General features: G+C 40.2%; 1 protein-coding gene across 1 annotated transcript; it reads left to right on the top strand.

Annotated features, from left to right (window-relative positions):
- Positions 1 to 5,471: 5,471 nt before the first annotated feature.
- Positions 5,472 to 23,949, top strand: LOC100753577 (complement C5-like). Its single transcript, XM_035447097.1, has 10 exons — positions 5,472 to 5,536; positions 8,271 to 8,463; positions 13,545 to 13,707; positions 17,674 to 17,744; positions 18,066 to 18,157; positions 20,620 to 20,702; positions 20,955 to 21,017; positions 21,345 to 21,407; positions 21,760 to 21,963; positions 23,939 to 23,949. Exons 1-10 carry the CDS (start codon positions 5,472 to 5,474, stop codon positions 23,947 to 23,949), a joined length of 1,008 nt encoding a protein of 335 aa, XP_035302988.1.
- The last annotated feature ends 341 nt before the right edge of the window (positions 23,950 to 24,290 follow it).

The following is a 24,290-nucleotide window of genomic DNA, read 5'->3' as shown; positions in this document are numbered from 1 at the left end:
ACACTGACACATCTCCTCCAACAAGGTCAAACTTCCTACTCCTTAGCAAACAGTTGTTGCATCAGCTTGGAACCAAGCATTTGAATATGTAGGAAAAATACTCACATGCATAAAATAAGATTTAAAATCTATCATCTACCCTATCTTGGTGAGTCTAAAGGGTTTTTTTTGTGTGTTTTGTTTTTTTAGGCATATTTTAAAGCACAGAAATAGTAAGAACAAGTATACTACTTATATTCAAAGTAAATCAATGAGAAAATTATATATATTTGTTATTGGAATGTTAAAAAGCAACTTTATTTAGATATAACAAACACACTAAATAGTTTATACATTTAACATGTAGAATTCACTGTTTCTTAATATACACATAGAGTTTCATAACTACTTACAGCACCACAGGCAATTTAAAAATATTTTCATTACTTTGAAAAGAAACCATACACTTTTATCTGGGAAACACCTAGTAACTAGTCCTTCCCTCTTCTCCTGTTCTAGAAACCAACCAATCAGTTCCTTTTCTTTTTTTTTCTTCCTAATTTTTTTTTTAATTTTTACAAAATTATAATTTCACATGTCAATCCCTTCTCCTTCTCCCCCCCAACCCTCCACTAGACCCCCCTCCCTTCTCCCCTCTCTGCTCCCCATAGAGGGTAGGGCCCTCAAGGTGCTCCCCAAATTCCACACCATCATCCTGGGCTGGGCCTAGGCCCTCCCCCATGTGTCCAGGCCGAGAGAGCAACCCTTCACGTGGGATTGGCTCTCAAAGTCCCTTCTTGCACCAGGGAAAAATACTGATCCACTACCAGAGGCCCCAGAGGGTACCGAGGACTCCTTGACGACATCCACTTTCAGGGGTCTGGATCAGTCCCGTGATGGCCTCCCAGACAGTAGACTGGGGGCCATGCGCTCCCCCTTGTTCAGGTCAGCTGTTTCTGTGGGATTCACCAGCCTGGTCCCCACCCCCTTAATCTTCATTTCTCCCTCCCTGCAACCGGGTTCCAGAGTTCAGTTCAGTGTGTATCTGTGGGTGTCTGCCTCTGCTTCCATCAACCACTAGATGAAGGCTCTAGGATGCCATATAAAATAATCATCAGTCTCTTTATAGGGGAAGGGCATTTAGGGTAGCCTCTCCACCATTGCCTAGATTGTCAGTTCATGTCATCCATGTAGATCTCTGGAAATCTCCCTAGTGCCAGATCTCTCCTCAGACCTATAATTGTTATTCTTTTGTTTAAAAAGAAGAAAAGAGAAATATTGAGACAGACATATTGACTATAAGTTTATTATAAGGCAGAATGGGTAGACTAAGAAGAGAAACAGGGGTAATGGCTGACCGCCATGGCCGGTCGCCATAGAGAGAGAGAGCACACAGAGAGAGAGAGACAGGGGGAGAGAGAGAGAGAGAGCGCGAGCGTAAAGGGGCAGAGAGAGAGAGAGAAAGGTGCAGGGGCCTATCTTTTAAAGGGGTCCTCTGCACCTGCGTGCAGACTTCTTTCCCATGGGCTGACCAGGGTATTGCCTGAGTGGATTCCAACAGGTAACAGGGGCAGGCCAGCATAATGCCTGAACCTTTCAATAATGGCTCCCTCTGATATGGTATCTCTCATCCTGCTTTCCTCTATTCTTCCCCCAACTCAACCTTTCTGCTCTTCCCTTTCATCCTCTCCCCTCCTCTTCTCTTGCTCTCATTCTGGCAGCTCCCTCTCCCCTACCCTCATGCTCTGAATTAGCTTAGGAGACCCTGGCCCTTCCCATTCTCCAGGGACCATGCATTTTTCTCTTGGAGTCCTTCTTGTTTCCTAGTTCCTTTGGTGAAGAGGATTGTAGGCTGGTAATCCTTTGCTCTATGTCTAAAATTCGTATATGAGTGAGTACATACCAATGTTTGTGTTTTTATGACTGGGTTACCCAAATGGTTGAGAGTGCTCAAAATCCTTAGCCTTCAGAGAAATGCAACTCAAAACAATTCTGAGATACCATGTTACACCTGCCAGAATGGCTATATCAGAAACACCAATGACAATCTATGCTGGAGAGGATGTGGAGAAAAAGGAACACTCCTGCATTGCTGGTGGGAGTGTAAACTTATAAGACCACTCTGGATATCAGAATGGTGGAAATTAGAAAAATGGGAATCAGTCTACCTCAAGATCCAGCCATTCCTCTCTTGGGTATATACCCACATAATGCACTTCATACAACAAGGACATATGTTCAACCATGTTCACAGCAGCGTTGTTTGTAATAGCCAGAACCTGGAAGCAACCTAGATGCTCCTCAACTGAAGAATAGATAGAGAAAATGTGGTGCATTTACAAAATGGAGTAGTACTCAGCAGAAAAAAGCAACGGATTCTTGAAATTCTCAGGCAAATGGATGGAACTAGAATCTAAAGTTTTATATGTTAATTATCTGTTATCATAACTAAGGAAAACCATAACCATAACTATCTGTGTTCAACTCTATGAAAGAATGCAGAAAAGATAATATATAAACTCTAGAATTGACAGAAACATCTCACTGCCTGGACAGTCACCTAAAATTCTGTGATTTTGGAACATCCATCTTCAGCCCATAGGCCATAGTGTGTCTGGCAGACCCACCCTCTAGGAGCCACTTCAATCATAGCCACTTACTAAGCAATAAAGAAAGGGATGTGGGGACAGGAGAATCGAGCGAGACTCAGATTGTGAGAGGCTCTGAGGACCGGATTGTCCTACTTAGGTTTCCTGTCGCTGTGACAAACACCATGGCAAAAGCAACTTGGGGTGGCAGGGGCTTATTTCAGCTCACAGTTCCACATCACAGTCCATCATCGAGGGAAGTCAGGGCAGGAACCTGGAGGCAGGAGCTGATGCAGAGGCCATGGAGGGTGCTGCTATTGGCTTGCTCCTCATGGCTTACTAGGCCTGTTTTCATACATAGCTCTCAGGACCACCTGCCAGGTAGACAATGCACACAATGGGCTGGGCCCTCCCACATCAATCACCTATCGAGAAAATGCCCCACAGACTTGCCACTGGCCAATCTAGTGGGGGCATTTCGCAACTGAGGTCCTCTTTACCAGATGACTCTAGTTTGTGTTAAGTTGGCATGAAAACTAACCAGCACACATCTGGTCGCCAGAAGCCAGGTGAAGGTTGCCAGAGGTTCAGTGACCCTCAAGGATTTTTTTTATCAGAGCAGAACATCTGCTCAGGGCTAAAAAAGAAACCCTGTCCAAAAAAAAGGAAGATAGAAAGGAATGTGGAATTTTTACAAAGTAGGAGTGAACTGCCTACTCTCCTAATCCACATACAACATCAAGAATGTGTGGAAAGGTCTCATATTAAACCAGGAAGAAAACCCATCTTTGAGCTACATTTAGAAGACAGCTGGATGTACACATTTTCTGTTAAACAGTCGAGACTCTATGAATTGTTGCAAACTGTCATTCCTTAAGCATTTTCCTCAAGAGTGTTTGGAAATAGCATTTCCTAGTATTTGCCCTTATAGCACAAAAAGTGCACCTTTACTGGCACTTGAAATATAGCTATTGCGTTTGTCCACTGGGCAGTCTTTTGAGCTCTTAGGTTTTGTTTCCCAAAAGTGATCACAGAAGTACTTTAACCTGACCCATCTTTTGCAACCCAGCTTAATCATTTGACAGGTCTTGTTAGGAAATAAATGAGATAGATACTTGAAAAATAGGGGCAGATTTTTCCATTTAAATGATATGTATAAAAGAAATACTGCCAGTGAAATAGTGTATAAATTTTTCTTTCTACTCCCTATTCTTTTAACAAATTCTGCATTAAAATACTGATAACTAGAACCTTACTGATTTAAAGTCAGGGATACCATTGCCAGTGTGACAAAAAACTCTAACTTACAGGACTGTGCTGAGATATCTCTTCATCATCATTATTTAAATCATTATCATTATTATTACCTAGGTAGAGTCTCATGTTGCCCAGGCTAGTCTCAAATTCACTGTGTGGCTGAAGATGACCTATAATTTCTGATCCTCCTGCCTCTACCTCCTGAGTGCTGAGATTACAGGTGTACACTCCCACACCTGATATTCATGAGAGTCTGGGCCTCCAGCCATGGCTTGAGCATGCTAATCAGGCCCTCTACCAACTGAAATACACCTCCAGCTCCAGGACATTTCTTCTATTACCTTGAAGTATATATCATATACTAATGTACAAATAAATACTAACAAAAGGGAAATGTAAATTAAATTGTCTAAATAACATGAACAAAAATAAGTTTAATTAAAAATTACCTTTTGTGTAATTTTTCTTAATTATAAATGAGTTATGAAAATCAACTGTTTTGGGGTGTAGTTGTACATGCTTTTAATCCCAGCACTCAGGAAGCAGAGGAAGGTGGATCTCTGTGAGTTCAAGGCCAGCCTTGTCTACAGTAAGTTCCAGGACAGCCTGGGCTATATAGAGAGAACCTGTCTCCAAAAACCAAAGCCAGCTTTTTTCTTTTTTTCTTTTTTTTTTTTAAAAAAAAGAGAATATCAGCTGTAATTCATCTCAGTTCATGTTAAGTTCTTGTCTTAAACTATTGAAACCCTACCTGAAAGGCATGAACGTTTAAAAATAAAATATGACTGATGACATGCAAATTTTGGAAGAGTAAAAATTGAATTCATAGACACACATACCCTCTTAAGGAATAAGTGGCTGATTGGTCAGGGAATCACATGATCATCTCTGCTGGGTTTCCAGGCAGTTACAACCTTTTCTCCATCTAATTTTCTAGACTGGGATGGACCATGTGCTCTAGTCGTTGGACTGCCTCTGTACATCTAGGTTACACTTGACTAAAACCAGTACCAAGGATGCTATTACCACTTCTCTAGGTCAGACTTGTTGTCTCCTGTGTAGCCCTGGCTGTCCTGAAACTCATTCTGTAGACCAGGCTGGCCTGAAACTCAGAGATCCACCTTCCTCTGCCTCCTGAGTGCTGGAAATAAAGGCCTGGTCAAACTCATTCTAAAATCATCCATTTAAAATGAAAACAAGTAAGTCTTCTGTCAGTCTTGGAAACAAATGAAACTTGACAGAATCAAGCTTGAAGGTAGCAGGGTGTCACAACAAAGGACCTGGATGAGAGAAGAAAGCCAGAGGCAAAGTGACTCCTAGCTCCCCCCACGGAGCCTCCCCCACATTGGCAAGCACCCAGGCCCCTGCTTTTACTTGGATTCATAAAATTAAGTCCCTGTGTCTAAGTTGATGCCAAACACCCCAGTCTTTCTTACTGGACATGACAGGATGTTAAAAGTGTTTTATGTTCATTAAAACATCCTCTTGTGCCAATTTGTGATTTTAGTTTTCTCACTTAAAGATTTTTTTCTCTGGCATTAATAATTAACCAGAGAACTAATTTACCCAAATTCTTCCAACTCTGTTTACTTAAAAGAAAAGTAGCTACAATAAGGTCATGCCCATGGGTGCATGCCACTTCTAGCCATGGGAATTTGGGGGACACTTTGCTTTTTAATTTTGTTGGACAACACCTGGGGACAGGAACAAAGGTAAGTAAAACAATCCATCTTCATTTTCCTGGTCATCTTAGTTTTGGGGAGTGAAAAGGAGATTCAGGGCTGTGTTGATTTGACAATAACTGTCCCATTCTGAAATAATAAAAGGATAGTCTCAGCTGCTCATGAGAGAGCTGAGGACACATCTGGATTTGGGGAACAGCTAACAACACAACTGTTTCTTTGGGATGTCAAAGTCAAACCAAGATAATCAATTATTTTTTCACTTATCACCTACTTGTACTTGATACTTAGTTTGTAATTTTCCTGTTCTAAGTGCAGTGAATTCAGAGTAACTCGAATATCGTAGTTGCTAATAATCATAATTTTATTTTAATTAATGATGTATAAGATTACTAATGGTGGATCATGAAGCATTCCCACTAAGGAATAAAATTTAAAACTATGGTTATAACCACATCTATATTCATAAACCAATTTGTCATAATTTTATTGTTACTAAAATCTTGCCTTAAAATAGTGCTGTGATGTGTACAAATATCTTAGTATTGGAAGTTAACTGAAAAGTATCTCACTGAACTATTCTTTTCCTTTTCTTCTTTTTAAGATGAGGTTTCACTATGCTATCTAGGCTGGTCTCAAATCATGTGCCCACATGAACCTCTGCCTTCAGCTCCCTGGCTAACTGGTACTAAAGACCTTGGTAATGTGTGGAGCCTGCTCAGTCCACATCCGATGGCAAGTCTAGACAGAAGAAGGGCCTGGCCAAAGGTCACACTGCTAGGGAGAGAGGAATTTTACTGAGGTCTCCTGTTTAGCACTTCACTTCCTCCCTGACTCTGTCAAAATTGTGTCTGCAGAAATACAAATGTCAGGAAATGTGGACTAATGCCATGAGCCTGACACACACGTCTACTCTCAGATTTTATTGCAAGGTCACAGTCATCCATGAGTACTACTAACTACTCCTTTTTGACAGACAAGCAATTGAAATGCAGGGACAGTAAAGATTAAACATCAGAACCTAGACCTTCATGATTCTTGTCCAGGGGTATTCAGAATTCTTCCTGCTCTACTGCAATGGCCCATACTATAAAAGTATTTCCTCTCAGGAAACATGAGGAAGCCTGCCATCACTGCACAGTAGTTAAGCACTTTGCTGATTTAGCAAATAATTTTTGAACCTCATACTTGTCAGCTTTCCTGCCACTGGGACAAAATACTGGGATAAGCAATTTAAAGAGGAATTTATTTTGCTCAGATGTCAGAGGTTTTAGTCCTTCACTGCAGGAAGTATGACAGACTGGGCAGCTCCTATGGAGCAGCTCAGAAGTAAAGAAAGAATGCTTGCACTCCAGCCCCTCCCCCTTCCCCATTGCAAGGGATCCCTTGGTCTAAGGGATGTTGTCATTATCCACCTTCAAGGTATGAGGATGACATTCCTTATTTAACTCCCTGAAACCAGCATAGACACAACTGGCCAGATGTACTTTACTAAGCTACAAGGCATTTTCAGTCCAAGAAAGATGACAATCAAGCCAACTGTCATGACACCTACCTTGTAATAGTTTCTGAAGGTGGGCGAAGACAGTTCCTAGAGCTTGCATTCTAGTTGTAGAAGAACATCATGAATGAGTGAATGAATGAATGAGCCAATGACTGAATGAATGAGTCAAAGACAGAATGAATGAGGCTATGACAGAATGAATGAGTTAATGACAGACTGAATGAGTTAATGACAGACTGAATGAGTCAATGAAAGAATGAATGGGTCGATGAAAGAATGGAGTCAAATAATGAATGAATCAATGACAGAATGAATGAGTCAATGAAAAAATGAGAGTATCAATGAAAGAATGAATGAGTCAATGAATGTATGAATGAGCCAATGACAGAATAAATAAGTAAATGAAAGAACAAACTATCCAACCACAGAATGAATGAATAAGGCCAGGCAGTTCCAGTAGAGTAATGAAAACAGGAGAATAAAGAAACCAAAGGCCACATTCAAGGCTCTGGACAGAAAAGGTTCTTTGACAAAGGTGATAAGCAGATAGAGCATGGAGAAAATGAGGTGATGCCATACAAATATCTGCAGAAAATAGAAACAACCCAAGTAATACCCGTCTCTGTACAAGGTCAGTGACCTGAGCTTCTGAGAGTGAGGAAAAAATACACAAGATGAATTTCTTCGCATGTGCAGACTGCAAGGCCAATGCATCCATATGGACCAAAGTTTATGTAAAGGGAAATTCCATAGCCAGCATTGAAAAAAATATGTATTCATTTGTGTATGGGCACAGTAGGCATGCATATTACACTACAGACATGGGGCACCTACTAAGAGTCAATTCTCCCTTTCCACTATGTGGGTTTCTGGGGTCAAACTCAGGCCTTTAGTCTTGGTGGCTTTATATCTCTTAGCTGTTGTTTAATTTTAACCTGTCCCTTCCCGGAAACCGTATGCTTTCTCGAATAATGAATTTTGACTTCCAAAATACCATTTAAACCCGAATTTTTTTTTCTGAATACAGGGTTTCTCTGTGTAGCCTTGTCTGTCCTAGAAATCACTTGTAGACCAGACTGGCCTCAAACTCAGGAAAACGCCTGCCTCTGCCTCCTGAGTGCTGGGTTTAAAGGCATGCACCACCACTGTTGGCCTTAAAATAGGTTCTTAAAATTAGTCATAAGTGAAAGAGATAATTTCAGATATAAGAGAAAACCTACAAGGGTAGTTACTGTGTCTTTTCATTTCCTGTTTCAACAGCTATGTTATTTCAGCACCCAAAGTCTTCCAGGTTGGAACATCCAAAAAGGTTGTAATTCAAGCCCATGGCTACCCGGAAGCATTTGATGTGACAATATCTATAAGAAGTTATCCTGACAAAAATACGACCTACTCTTCAGGCTACGTTAATTTATCTCCAGAAAATAAATTCCAAAACTCGACAATGTTAACAGTATGTATTTCTTCTTCTTTTTTTAATGATTTTTGGTAAAATTTATGCAAAGCTTGAACATTGATAAAATTATATTCATTAGTACAGTTCCTCAACTGTGTGGTTATGAGATGGTTAACAGTCTTTAATTGTAGTTGGAAATTTCTGTCCCACCTGGTTCCTCAGCCATTTAGTCCCTAACAAACACACAGAGGCTTATGTTAATTATAAACTGTTGGGCATATTGATCAGGCTTCTTACTAACAAGCTCTTACAACTTAAATTAACCCATAATTCTTATCTATTTTTTAGTCATACGACTTCGTACCTTTTCTCAATAAGGCATTCTCATCTTGCTTCCTTTGTGACTGGCTGGCAGCTGGTCTCTGCCTTTCCTCTTCCCAGAATTCTCCTAGTCTGGCAACCCCACCAATACTAGCTGCCTGGCTACTGGCCAATCAGCATGATATTAAATTAATTGGAGTGACAGATCTTTACAGTGAGCAAGAGCATTACCCCACATCAGTTAATGATCAGTGAAACACAAATCTCTGCACAGAATTATTACATTTGTTCTTTTGTGCCAATTGTGCTCATGCCCACATTTTTTTTTAATTTAATTTTATTTTATTAGTTCTAGTTAGGGAACAAGCTTATTTCAAGTCCCTTCTCCCTCTCCCTCCCCTCACCCCCAAACTTTCTCCCCCACCCCCAGCCCATCCCCCCAACCCCATCCACCCACTACTCCCCAGGCAGGGTAGGGCCCTCAACGGGAGCTCAGCAAAGTCCACCAAGTCTTCCTATGCTGATCCTGGTCATGCCCACATTTTTAAAAATAAAATATTCTCTAAAAAATATTTGCAGATGAACTGAAATACCTTTTTAAAATTTAAATAACATTAACAGAGAACATTTTTTGATAGTGAAAATTAGGAAAGGAGAGATATTAATTGAACATGCATATGGGTATTTGTTGAAAGTTTGCTAAATATCATTATTCTCAAAAGTGTAGGTATAGTTCCCCGTGCTATGGGATTGTTGACTACTGGAGCCAAAAACTCTCACTGCAAACACAATGAGTGAAAAGAACAAAGTGGTCAAATAACTTCAAATGCCATTGAGACTTTGGGGTTCAGATTGGTTAGACGCTTGAGTTCCACTTTTATTTTCTGAGCATGCTCATTGTAGATGCTGATGGGTTTCATAAAGACAAATTCTTACAAGAATGTTGTGTGCTTTGACCACTTTTATCCCTCTCAGTCCTCCTCATCCACTCTCCTTTTTCTCCCTCCTGCTAGCATGCTTCTTACTCAGGGCTCCCTTCTATTTCCTTATGTCCTGTGTCTGTGTGTGTGTGTGTGTGTGTGTGTGTGTGTGTGTGTGTGTGTGTGTGTAATGAGAGAAAACATAGAAACACATAATGCTTGTTTTCTGAGTCTGGCTTATTTCATTTACTATGGAGATCTCCAGCTGCATCCATTTCACAGCAGTTTTGCCCTTTGTGGTGGAATAAAACTCCACCATGTGTATATCCTGCATTTTCTGTATCCATCTACCTGTTGATGGACAAGCAGACCGTCTTCATAGTTTGGGTATCATGAATAGTGCAATGATAAAGATGGGTGTCCAAGTAGGTCTTACCATGTTGACTCTGTTCACCCCTGATACATGCCCAAGTGCTACAGCTGGGCCAGAAGTAGCTCTATTTTTAGGAATTCCACACCTGTTTTCTTAGTGTCTGCACCAGTTTAGTCCCTCTAGCAATAAGGGTTCTCTTTCCCTGCTTCTTTACCAGTGTTTCTTGTTTTATCACCATTTTGAGGATAGCTGTTCTTACTGCAGTGAGATGGGATCTCAGTTTCATTGGCATTTTCCATAAGGCTAAGCACGTTGGACAGATTTTCATATGTTCATCAGCCTTGTATGCGTTGTTGCTTATGAGCTGTGTGATCATTCACTAGCCAGTTTATTGCTTATGATGTTTGGAGTTTTGTTTCATTTTGTTTTAGTACTTAATTTTAAAAGTTCTTTATTCTAGATAATAATTCTCCATCAAATGTTTAAGAAAAATTCTCCTGTTATGCATGCCACATTTTCATTTGTTTCCTTCGTTGTACAGAAAAAATTAATCATTTCTTTCAATCATGTTTGTTAGTTCTGGGTGTTACTGTTTCCTTAACTGTAGGGGTCCTGTCCAGAGCGTCCTTGCCTGTGTTTGTATCTTGAAGTGTCTTCCTATGCTTTCCTCTAACAACTTCAAGATTTTCTGGTCTTACATTAAAAAGCAAACTAGAACAGCAGTATTCTTTTTATTTCATGTAATAGTGTGGGCACACAGGATCAGCTGTGACTACATCTGGGGTTGGGCATTTTTAGTAAGTTTATTACTGTTTGAATCTCATTGGTTTATTTTAGATTAAGTTGCATAGTTCTCTTAATTTCATTTTGCTAGGTCATATGTGTCAAGAGATTGACCTGTTCCTTCTCTTCAAATGTATTGGAATATGGTTTTCAAAACTTATCCTAACAAGTTGCTGAGTTTTATTAAAACCTGTGGTAATGTCTGTCTATCAATCAATCTATCATCTATCTGTCATCTCTCTATGTCATCTTTCTATCATCTATTTACCATCTATCATACATCTATCCATAATCTCTCTGTCTGTCTATCTATCTATCTATCTATCTATCTATCTATCTATCTATCTATTGTCATCTTTCAATCATGTTTGTTAGTTCATAATCATCTACCTCAGCTAGCTTGTCTAAGAGCTTATGCATCTTGTTTCATCTTTAAGATGATGTGACTGTGCCTTTGGGAGTGAATGGGTGTGGCATGACTGTGGGTGCCCATGAGGGTCAGAAGTGTCATATCCCAGGGACAAGAGTGATAGACGTTTTCAACAGAAAAACATAGCTTGAAAACAATTCTAACTAAACATTGGAACTAATTCATTAATGCTCTTGAGAATAAATGTTCTAAGCTCTGTAAAAAACAAAAAGGTTTCCCAACTACTTGGTTTATGAAAATTTGAAGTTCATTTCCCAAACTCTTACTTTCTCTGGCCACTCTATTATGAGGCATGGTAGCCCTAACCACATTTAAATTCAATCAATTAAATGCAACTGGTGTAATACTTAAGTTCCTCACCACACTAGCCATGTGTTTGGACAGCACAGTTACAGGACATGTCCTTCACCACAGGAAATCCCTCTGAGCTGAGCTTATTGGTTATCTCAGGAGCCTGAGGAGCAGGGAGGAATCATAAATATTGATACACATATAATTAATTTTATATTAACACTATAAGGCATCTTTTTTGCCAATTAATGTTTTGTCACAGTCTTGTCCTTGAGTCGCCTTTTTAAAATTGAATTTTATACAATTAATGAATACTATTTTTGTTTTCAATGCATCCTGACTGCAGTTTCCCCTCTCTCCTCTCTTGCCATTTCTGCACCACCACCACCGCCTTCCCTTTCTCTCAGATCCACTCCTGCTTCATTTCCCTTCAGAAAAGAGCAGGCCCCCCCAGGAATATCCACTGGACATGGCATAGCAAGATTGGGTAACACTAGGCAGGAACCCCCATTTTAAGGCTGGGCAAGGCAGCCCAAAGGAGGAAAAGGGTCCCAAGAGCATGTGAAAGAGTCAGAGACACCTCCACTCCCACTGGAGTATGACAAAAATACCAAGCCTAAAGCCATGATAGAAGTTATAGTATTTTTTTAAGTAGAGAAAGAATTCAAAGACATCTATAATGCATCTCAGTGCAGAAACCTATATATATATATATATATATATATATATATATATATTTTTACTCTTTCCAAACTTTTGTAAAAATCTCACTGCAGTTGATTTAGTGATTAACTTTACCCCTGTGTTTCTGAACCCTAATTTTTCATGGAAATACCCTTTTCTTTGATTATCTGTGTTAGTATATGCCATCCCCATGTCACTGAATATAAAGGTATGGTGGTAATTGCATACACAAACTGAAATGTGTGTGTCTATGATGTGGGCACAGAAGTCTGTGGTGTGATGTGAAGTGTCCAGGCCATCGGCTAGGACACTGTGCAGAGAGAACAGAGAAAACAATTCATCCAGAAGCTGATAAAGCAAAGTTTCCTACAAAAGCAGTTTCCTACAAGTTTCTATAATAGCAGTTCTGTTAAATATGTCTGAAATAGAGGAAACATGGCACCAAAAAGATTTCTGACTGCTTAATGCTAAAATTTTATTATGATATGAGACTATGAATAGATTTTGGCACACTAAATTATTATTTTTGTTCCTATAGTGGGTTCAGGAAGTTTGTTAGGCTGATTATGTTTATGAGACAGATTTTCACCACGTCATCCTGGATAGACTTGAAAAACAAGAACCTTCTTCTTCAGCTTCTGTAGTGCTGCACTGTAGTACTATTTATTATCATTATTATCATTATTAATTCATACTTTTGAAACAAGGCTGGGAAAGGAACAACCTAGAGAGGGTGAGATGTTGCCACCTGCTTGGACAGAGAGTCATCACCAGAAACATTGATCTGACTCCAACAAGACAATTTGGTATACCAGATGGTAATCTCTGTATAGGCAGATATGCTAATAGTTTTGACTGACCTGGAACTAGCTCTGTAGATCTTGAACGAACAGAGATCTGCCTTCCTCTGCCTCCCAAATCCTCTGCTTGGATTCAGGGTGTGCACCACTACAACTGGCTCATTAGTATCTTTTATATTTCATGTGTATGGGTATTTTGCCTGCATGTATATTTGGGTACCATTGTGAGCAATAACCACAGAGGACAGAAGAAGGCATAGGATGCTTGGAACTGCAGTCAGAGGAGGTTTGAGCTGCCATGTGAGTGCTGGGAACTGAACATTTGTCTACTGGGAGATCTACCAGTGCTCTTAACTGCTGAGCCATCTCTGCAGCCCAGTGTAACTCTTTGAAAATGATACAACACACAAGCTCAGCTGTAGTCTTATGAGATTACAGTGGTTGTTTTTTCTTACAGGATCAGCGTGCTTTAGGACTCTACATTCATACTTTCCCATCGTGGTGTTTGTTTGTTTGTTTGTTTGTTTGTTTTACAGGTTCAGGCCAAACAGTTGTCTGAAGGACAAAGCTCATTTTCATATGTGTATTTGGAAGTCATGTCAAAGCATTTCTCAAAATCAGAAAAAATGCCAGTCATCCATGACAATGGCTCTCTCTTCATCCACACTGACAAGCCTGTCTACACTCCACAGGAGCCTGGTAGAGTATCTGATGCCTCTTTCAGGGGAAAATGACATAAACATGTGGAAATGTAACATATGCAATAGAGGGAAGACCACTTTCCACTTTACTCATGAGAAACTCAAATCCTAACAGCCTTTTATATGCTCAAATAGCACTTTCATTTTTTCATTGATAAAGCAATGGCTACATAAGTAACATAACCAATGACTACTTTATCTGGCCTGCTAGAGAATTTATTCATCAAAAATACAGAAGACATAATTGTAAATATAAAGTTGGCACTGGGAAATGATTTATTTTAAACCTTGTTTGTAAAACATTCTTGGATTCAGTAGCTTTTCCTAAAGTTGGAAAAAGAAATCCAAATGAAGAGGATTAGGCATCTTGCAGAGACTAACATAGCTCACAGAGATGCCTAGACTCTGATGTTCAAGGTTAGCCACCTAAGAAGGTGTCTGTCAAGCAGCATTTGACATTCACAGTTTTACTGTGGAGGGGAATGAGTGGCAGGAAAGACACTGTGATCACGGAAAGCCTACAATCACCCCCCCCCCCCAAGAAATGACAACAAGACACAGAAAACAGGTCAGCCTTGCTAGTAAAACCTCTGTCTGTTCACCTGCCACTTGCCATCTCTGGACAACTAGAGATAGCAGTCCAAAATGTGCGTGTGTCGGGAGGAGGTTGGGAGTTTCACTGATGGTACATTCGGAGAAGGGCTGACACAGGAAGCAGAATTGTCATGTTTTGTTTTGCTTTAATCTTGTGTACAGTACAGACCTTCTACTTTTGAGGTGGAACAGGACTGTATGGTCATCACCACTTTGGCAGGAGCACCCGTTACACTGGCTTGGAAAGGAAAGACCTGCACAGGGTGAGGATGTTGCCACCAGCTTAGACAGAGAGTCATTGCCAGAAATGCTGATCTGACTCCAACAAGACCACTTAGTACAGGAGATGGTAATCTCTGCCTATAAGGATACTCTAAAGTCCTTTATCTTATCAGGGTATTTAATGTGAAGATACTTGAAGGATTATTACCTTAAGCATCTTTGAATGAAGGCTCAAGTCTCTCAGATTTTTTAAGATAAAGGACCTTAGAATATTTTCCAGAGTCTTTGAGTTCTGTATAGCCCATGTCCCACCCTCTTCCCCTGCTCCCTTATATACTACACCCACAGCTGATGTGGACTCAAGTGATAGTGCTCTCCGTTCAGGTGCTCTTCCCGCCACTTCTCATCCATATGGAGGTGGGTACAATGTGCTGTTACCTCTGCGTAGTGCATTTCTAACCTTTCCCTTGCCTCAGTAACTCCTTCTGGTACCGTCTGCATTCACGGATCCCTTACAGGACCCTGTAGTTACAGCTTGTACTGCCACCCCACTCACATTTCCACACTCTCTTTCTGTCTCCTCTCCTTTGTCAGTGCGGGGCATAAACTCCAGGGCCTCCTGTATCCCAGACAAGTGCTGTATCACTTAGGGACACCCTCAGTCCTTTCTTGTACTTTCAAAAGCCAAGGGAGTGTCCTTTACAGCACCCATGCTCCTGGAAATTTACATAATTGTATTTCTTCTCACCTACAGAACATTACAAGACATCCATGTGTGACATTTTCACCACTCCTTTTTGGTTGTCTAGCACAAATGAGGCATTTCAATTAAGTCTTGGTTTCAATATACAGATTTTATTGATTTTGCCTCTGATACTCTAAGATTAATATTCTAAGTTAACTAAAATTAGGTTTAGAACTATGCAAATAAGTCACTAAAATCATAACAATAGCTAAAACATTTGTTACTTCTTTTGTCCTGAGTCATGTGTAGACTTTCTTTATCTGTGAGTGTTATTGGGAAGAAACACTAATTTTCCTGTTTTACCAGTGAGATTCAAAAGTCAAGCTATCTCAGAGCAGGGAAGAGGAGGCAGTAAGACAAGACCACAGTTTTGAACTTTAGAACCTAAGATCGTAGCTTTGTCCACAGGCTGCTAACAGTTCCTTCCTGACACCTGCACACGAAGGCAGATTCCCATAGAGGGGAATCTGAGGTGGAGACAGCATGGAAGAAGGAGAGTGCATAGCATGGGCAGCTTACTCATCATATTAATTTTACCTGGTTGCCCTGGTAAGACAGGTTTTAATGGGCCATCTTTGTAGGGCTTACACAGTACTGGCCAAGAGAGGAAACAGTGTGGGGCTTAATGTGTTATTTCTATTTTGGTGTTTGGATCAAGACTTGGCTATGAAATGAACTGAAAACTGTGTAATAATGACAATGTGTCACTGTGCCCCTGCTGAGTTAAAAGCTCTACCAGTACTGTACAACTTAGGCAACCACATTTCTAAGATTTCATACACATCCTGCTCCACCAAATCTGTCAATCCATTCTATAAGGTCCCCTGATCTCAGGTGTGGGGTTGTGTTTTAGCTGTACAGTTCAGTGATAGGCAGCCCATGGCCACATACTCTCTGTATTTTGCGTGGTTGTGAATCTTTGTAGTTGACATACCAACATAGATGGGGCAAATTTTAAAGGCCTCACCTAGATGAAGAGTAATAGGTAGTCAGTGGCTGCCTACAGGGTGAGTTGGTTTTACCCAGGAATGAGTTCTCACAGCTGATGTAATCTTGAGTAGTCAGCCCTAAATACATGCACATAACAGCAACATAAGATGAATTTGTGTGTGTGTGTGTGTGTGTGTGTGTGTGTGTGTGTATGTATATGTGTGAGTGCATATGTGTGTACATATAACAATAGCAGTGATGCAACTATAGTACTCATGATTGTAATTCTAAAAATAAAAAATAAAAACTTTAAGTTAAAAAATATTGAGCACAATAAACAAAGACTAGGAAGATATGTTAAGGGATCAAATTCAAACTTGTAGAGATTTAAAAACCACATGGTAGAGATGAAAACAAATGATGTGTTCCCCTAACTTTTCTTCTGTGAACCAATTTTTTTTTGAGACAGGTTTTCTCTTTGTGGCCCTGGCTGTCATGGAACTGGCTTTATAGACCAGGCTGGCCTCCAATTCACAGAGATCATCCTGCCTGTACCTCCAGAGTACTCGGATGAGGCGTGTGCCACCATCAGCTGGATCTGTGTACCTATTTTAAAGTGAATAAAAATAAATAAGAAAATAAAAAATAAATCAGCTGTGATACATATACAAAATTTAAAAATAGAGGGCCTTGTAGGGTTTGGTCGGGCAAGTGTATAATCCCAGCACCTGGGAGTCTGATGAGGGAGGTCTGTGAATCACAGGCTAACTTATGCTACTTAGCAAGAAAACAAAGTGATATGTATTTGTGACACAGTCTTTGCCTAGAATGTTCAAGGACCAGTGGTTCCCTGAACCACCACTATTCGTTTAATGAGGAGAGAACAACCATAGGACTTGGGGCAGCAAATTTAACAAATCACATGATCACATCCACTTTACAGGAGCCTTGCTAGATGTCATAAATGGGAGAGTGTATGCCATCCACATCAAACACCATTTTACCAGTTAACAATTCAGTCCTAATGTAAGGCACTATTGTATGCTTTCATATAACCCACAGTAGATCTCAGTCTTTTGATATTATGAAATGCTCGATAATGGTGGCCTAATTACAGATATAACTAATTTTATACTCTATGCATGTTCCCATCAAGTTGTATGTAAGCATTTTCATAAAGCGAACAATCTTGTTCACCAGAAGAAACTCTTGAGGATTTGCTTCCAAGTGAAAGAATCTTTATTAATAAGAATGTTTACCAACAACTTTCTTTTAAATATGTGTTTTCATGTATGGAGACTTCTAGTTTTTAATAAGATTCATCTCATTGAAGATATTTTAAAACTATTTTATTCATCTTCAGGAATGTGTCCCAATATATTTTACATCATTTTTACCCTGACGTTGTTTGTTTCAAAAATTAGAATCGCCCTTGCTTAACAAGGTTTTTGACACTATCACTTTTTCCTGCAGTAAAGGTTGGCGTCTATTCTCTGGATGATGACTTAGAGCCAGTTACAAGGGGAACTGTCTTAACTTTCATAGTAAGTATTGCCTTAATCCCATGGCACTCCCCTCACAGATGTATGGACTGAGCACAGCTGCCCCATGGGAGACAGCTTTCTCAACTCAGCTTGTCAGGAGAACAAACTCTTCATAAGTGCTTGCCTGCCCATCTGCTTCCCCATCCAGAGTGGATGCAGGGCAGCTCCCTCTCCACACAGTGTCATCTCCTTCCAACCCCAGCCTCCAGCACTGTGGGACAATATAAATCTCTAGTCTTTAGACATTCACCTGGTCCCAGATAGTCTTTTATAACAACAGATAACAAACTAAGACAGGTGGGTTTTCTTACTTCCCTAAAGGACCCTGAAGGATCAGAAGTGGACACAATACAAGGAAACAATCATACTGCAATTGTCTCTTTTCCCGACTTCAAGATTCCTTCTAATCCAAAGTATGTAATACAAAATGTTTCCTGAAAAACACACCTGGGACTTTTTGGTTGTGAGGTAGAGAAGTGGTAAGTTGAGCCCCCTCCTTCTGACTGAGGACAGCACACTTGTGGCTATGTGAAGCCCTCCAAAGGAAATAGAAGGTAGGCCCCTTCTCAGCAAAACAGAAATGGATCCCAAATACCAGACACTGCCCAACATATCAAGAGTCTCAGATTTCCAGGACACTGAAGAAAGAGGATCACTTAAATATAGGCATTACTAGTCAGCTTTGGCAGATAGCAAACTGTGTTTCAATAAATGAAAACACATACATGCACACACACATAAACAGAAAACCAAACACACACAACCACACACACACACACACACACACACACACACACACACACACACACACGCACAACACACACACACACACACACACATACACACACACACACACACACACACACACACGCAAACATACACACACACACACGCAAACACACAAACACATACACACACATACACAAACACATACACACACACATACACAAACACATACACACACACACATACACAAACACATACACACACACATACACAAACACATATACAACCAAAGACACTACTTAAACATATTTAATTTTGCTTTTTATACCTAACAGAGTATCCATCTATAGGAAGTGTTAGTTTGGGTTATAGTCTATTGGAAGAGTGCTTATGGCTAGCAGGTGCAGAGAGTTGGGTTTAATGAAAAATGTGTGTGTGTGTGTGTGTGTGTGTGTGTGTAGGTGTAGGTGTACAGATGTGTAGGAAATTTTATTTTTATTCTATTTAGCCTCATGGGCAAGGATTTAAGACCATGTTCATATGGAAGTTGAGGAAATACATATTTAATGTGTGTAAATCACAATAAGCGCCAAGCTTCTGAACAGAAATCAAGCGCTCACAATTCCCGCAGTCAAGGAACATAAAGCAGGATGCCTGAGACAAAGGCGGCTATAAATAGCCACCACACAAATGTAAGGTAGAACCACTTCACAGTCATTGCTCTTCTGTCTTCTCTGGTTAGTTTGTTTTTAGCTCACTTTGGAAACATTTTTCCTGAACACAGAGACCAAAATTGGGAGGTTGAAGATTTGTAATTGTCTGGAAGATTTCAATTACACAATTTCTTAAAATGCTACAGGCTCCCTAGTGCAGAATTGATTTTGTTATGTTATTGGGATTCTTATTTCCCAGACGTCACTTTATGCCAGTTGTCCCGTGGCAGATTATCGGAATCCATCATGGCACACTCTCCAGTCTTAGCTGCTTGGTATCTGTTGTCCTCTTTGCTAAGAACATTCCTCTGTAGTCCTCTTCCTTGGTTCACGGGAAGATGATACTTGGCAAAATTTCATCCCCGGATATGATGGAATGTCTACTTTATTCTCCACCTCCATGTCCTGTGCACTTTCTTTTTTAGCTCTGTGCCTTTCATGATTTATTTATGTACCCTGCCCAATATCAGACTCTAAATCCCTTAAGGGCCAGACCCTTGTCTATAGAGTTTATTTTAGCTCAGCAATTCAGCATCATAGGCACTTGGCTAAATATTTTAATGAACTGCTGATAGTAGTCATGAAAACGGTGATATGCACCTCCATAGATCACATCACTTATCTGCATGGTACATAATATTTTTCTTATTTCCCAAATGAGATGCAGTGACTGCCTGATCAAACCTGCTAGGAAAAATGTGTGAAAATCTGAATTGGCATGGACTGGAGGCTGCAAAGTCTGTGGTTCATCTGTCTTGTTCCTTTTCTTATATCAGTGTACTACTCACTAATTTTGTGTTGCTTGATTTTTTTTGGTTCTTCAAGACAGGGTTTCTCTGTGTTGCCCTGGCTGTTCTCACTCTGCAGAGAGTCTCGCCTTGAACCCAGAGATCCACCTGCCTCTGTCTCCTGAGTGCCATGATTAAAGTTTCATGCCACCACTGTCTAACCTCACTAACTATTTTTGAATGAAGGGTGTTGAACAGGTTATTTTATTCTTTAACAATCCATGCTTTATTTCCAAATACAATTCTGCTTATATGAGGTGTGATTTTCATCACTGGCATGTCATCTTCCAGAGACATTATTATCAATTTTTTTACTATATTGTGACTTTAACTTATGAATTCTGGGGTTAAGAAAATGCTGATATCATCATCAGTTCTCCAAACAAAATTACTATATTAAGGTAAAAGATGTAGGGAATGTATACAATATGAAAAACTAAGGTTAAACAATTCCTTTTCTTTTTGAAATGCTCAGTTGTCTAATTATTGTTTAAAAATCTTTCCTCCACACTTTTACTTAGGGTGTGTTCATGTACATGTGTATGTGTGTATGTATCCTCACATATCTCAAGAATAGAAATGACTACATTTCCTCTTGATTTAAACTGTTTGGTACTGTCTCTGATTTCAAACATCTGGCTTCCACAGATATGGTAGATGGACAATTAAGGCTAAATACAGAGAAGATGCTACAACCAATGGAACGACACACTTTGACATTAAAGAACATGGTAATCTTCCATCCACACTATTTATAAAAAGTTAGTTTTCCTGAGTAATTCTTTCAGTAGCATAGCTGATGCAAACCCTTCCCAGGTGGGGAAGAGGCCCCAGCCAGTGTGATGGGAAGTCCTGGTTGGGTATAGAGCTGGGGAGTCAGTGCTTGTTAGAGGTTGTAGGAGGGCCACAATGATGTAGAATAGAACACTGTCATGGAGCTGTTTTATAAAGATTTTATGCCTTTCCCACCCCCCCCCTCACAGATAAAGCTTACAAAATAACTCTCATGCCAATAAGTGACCTGCAGCACCAAGTGGCAAATCAAGGTACTGTAATGCTTCAGTGGCTGTTCAGGGGTCTGGGGTCAGCTTGCCTGTTAGTCCAGAGGAAGCTACCCAGGCCTTGTAGGCTCATGTTCATAACAGAAGGTGTGTAATCCCCCTGGGGCCTGGCCTTGGGAGGATCTTTCTAGGTTTATGATGTTAGGGAAAATAAGCAATTAGTGATGAGTCAGGCAGTTATGTAAACAAAAGATTAACTCTGAAGTTGCCCAGTGCATTATGATAATACCCAAGGGACAAGATCTACTTTTAAGTAATATGACAACAATGTGACACTGAACACTGTCCCCCATTCCATTCTCTCCCTCACAGGTGAAGCACAAGGTGTGACTCTCCAGCCAGCAGATTACCTGCAACAGAAAATAAATGAACGAGGTACTTCACAAGCTGTAAAACACCGAGATTGTAGCATTCACAGACCAGAGAACATGCGGCACGGGGTTTCCCTAATTAACATGCAGCAGGTGGGGGAAAAATGCATGTGGGGGTTAGTTCATCACTCAGAAATGTTCATCCAGGTAAACTCAGGATATTATTGGCCATATCCTTAACTCAAGGAAAACAGTTCTTTATAATTCTCATGTCTAATCTTTCTAAAATATTTGTTATACCCAAATATGTATCTGCAGGGGCAGGGAGTCCTTGGATGGCAGAAAAATAGCCCCTGAGATCCCTACAGGGTGTTATGGCTGTTGGTGATAAGGACACGGCTATTATCTCATTTCAGCTTCTACATACAAACATCAAGTGCCAAAGAAGTGTTGCTATGACGGAGCTGTTCTTAAGAAATATGAAACCTGTGAGCAACGAGCTGAACGTGTGAAAATAGGCCCCCTGTGTGTTAGAGCCTTCATTTCCTGCTGTACCCTGGCAAAGCAGATCAGGACTAAACATAACACCTTTAAGGACAGCTACATAGCAAGTGTCCCCAGTAAGTATTTTGTATCAGAACCTTGTCAAATCTGGGTAACTTTGTGTCAGTTATCTAAGAAGAGCAGTTTTCAAGCCCCAATTACACTTAAGAATTGCAAGGCAGATGACTGTAATGCCCAGAGAAAAGCTGTTGTGCTTTGGGAACTGGAAACACTGTGGTACACAGCAGGGAACCAAGGCCAGCTTCTGGTGCAGACTCCAAGGAGAGTTCTCCCCAAGTCTCACACAACAGCCTGAGATTAAGTATGTCCAATCAGACCCCAGATGCCAAAATGTGATGATTCAGTCACATTAAAGACACCAAAAATTGAAATCTTACTTTGGTGGTAGCATTGCTAGATGTTTCAGGATTAAAGGACTTCCTTAAATGGTTCCAAAACTTTAAGGAGTCTCATTTATATTGTCTTTAAGAAAACAAACAAACAGAAAGAAGCCTTCTGATTTTACTCTGATAAATTTTCTTTTATAATTATTTTATTTATTTGGGAGAATATGATATAATCACATTATTTCCTCCTTGTCTCTGCTATCCCAAAAACTGCCAGTACATCCCTCCATGGTCTCATTCAAATTCATGCCCTCTTTTTTCATTAATTGCTATTACATTCATATCTATATATATGTATATATGTGTCTATACATATATATTCCTAAATATGGCCTGCTCAGTCCATATATTTACATGTATGTCTTCAGGAATGGCCTTTTGGCTTTGCATAAGGAATTGGTGAGCTCTTCCCTGGGGAAGGCTATTTCCCCCACTCCTGGCATTCCTTAGTTACCTGTAGTTCTTTGTATAGGGTGGAGGCCTTGTGGTCTTTACTCCCTCCACTCTGGCGAGTCTATTGTTGTTGTTCTTATTCAGCTCACATTTGTGCAGTCATGCTGGAGAGAGTGTATGGTACAGACTCTGATGTTTCTAGGAGACGAAGTCTCACAGCAAAACCCTGAACCTCTGGCTCACAACTGCCTATGACTCCAGAAGATCCGAACCCTCCTCTGGCTATGGAGAGCATCTACACTTGTGCATACACACACACACACACACACACACACACACACACTACACACACACACACACACACACACACACACACACACACACACACACACACACGGAGACACATAAACATACACATGATTAAAAGAAAATAGATCTTTAAAGCTAAAAGGAAAGGGTGCACATTAGCATTTGGAGTTTGGGAAATATACATATTTTCTATTTGGCACTTTAATTTGACTTTTCATACAACCTATCACATAATGTTTGATCCCAGCAACACAGGTAAGGAAACAGATTGGAATTTGGTGAAGCAGCAGTGTATCAAACCTATACCACCCTGAAGCAGGGTTGTATCCACCCTTCACCACTGTGAAAGCTGTGGTTATCTAACCTACACCACCTGAGCCTGTCTGTGTTCATTATATGGAGCATGCTCAGCTAAATTAATTGTTGTAAAACAGGGTTCTGATAAAGTTTCAGATAATGAGTTATAATTGATACCCTTAAGACTCAGGCTTAGTAGAGATACACATACATCTCAAATGGGATTCTCAGGTTTGTGTAGGAGGAGCTTTGAATGGCTAAAAAATGAGACTGCAAATGCTAGAACAAGTAAACCCTTCTCCCAGGTGAGTGAGCATAACCCTTCATGGTGCCAATGTCAAAACAAGCACACCCCATTGAGACCACCAGATAAAACTGGAAATAATGACTATTTATTGGATTGTTTGCCTGTTTACTCAGCTGACAGTGAATATCACCTAAGGATCACCTGTTTTTATGGAATATTTGAGACAAACTTTACATGCCCGGTAACCCCTTCTTTCCACCCATTAGGCTTCAAGAGCTCCAAGATGGTTTGGGAAACAAGGCAATGGGCCAGCTTTCAGATGCTCTTAAATTAAAAGCTGTAAGCATCGTTAAGGATATAGCTTTAAGGAATACTATTTCTTATTATTGGCTTCTGTAGGTGGCGCTTAAGGAATGTAGCCTTGTGTTTATTTGGTGTTTCAGATTTCTAATGCACTTTGGCACTTTCCATCTGAGCCCTGTAATCACCTTACACAGGATTTGGTTTCTCTAATTTTATTTTATTGTGTGGTATAGAGAGGTATGCATGCATGCATGTATATGTATATGATGCGTTGGCGTAGGTGTGAGCACATACACATGGTTGTGCAGCCACACATGTGGATGAAGACCTTGGTGTCTTCCTGAAGTACTCCCCACTTTGCATTTTTGAGACAGGGTTTGTCCCTGAACCTGGAGCTCCCTGATTTGTCTAGGCCACCTGGACAGTGACCTCCAGGGACCCTTGTGTC

This window comes from Cricetulus griseus, chromosome 6, assembly GCF_003668045.3.
Source record: "Cricetulus griseus strain 17A/GY chromosome 6, alternate assembly CriGri-PICRH-1.0, whole genome shotgun sequence".
Lineage (NCBI taxonomy): Eukaryota > Metazoa > Chordata > Mammalia > Rodentia > Cricetidae > Cricetulus > Cricetulus griseus.
Note: the sequence above shows the minus strand (reverse complement) of the source record. Positions and strands in the feature narration are given on the sequence as shown.

Coding starts and splice junctions, on each gene's coding strand:
- LOC100753577 (XM_035447097.1), top strand. CDS start 5,472: ATGGGAATTTGGGGGACACTTTGCTTTTTAATTTTGTTGGACAACACC. Junction 8,464..13,544: donor AAAACTCGACAATGTTAACA/GTATGTATTTCT, acceptor TTTGTTTTACAG/GTTCAGGCCAAACAGTTGTC. Junction 13,708..17,673: donor CTACACTCCACAGGAGCCTG/GTAGAGTATCTG, acceptor TTTTTCCTGCAG/TAAAGGTTGGCGTCTATTCT.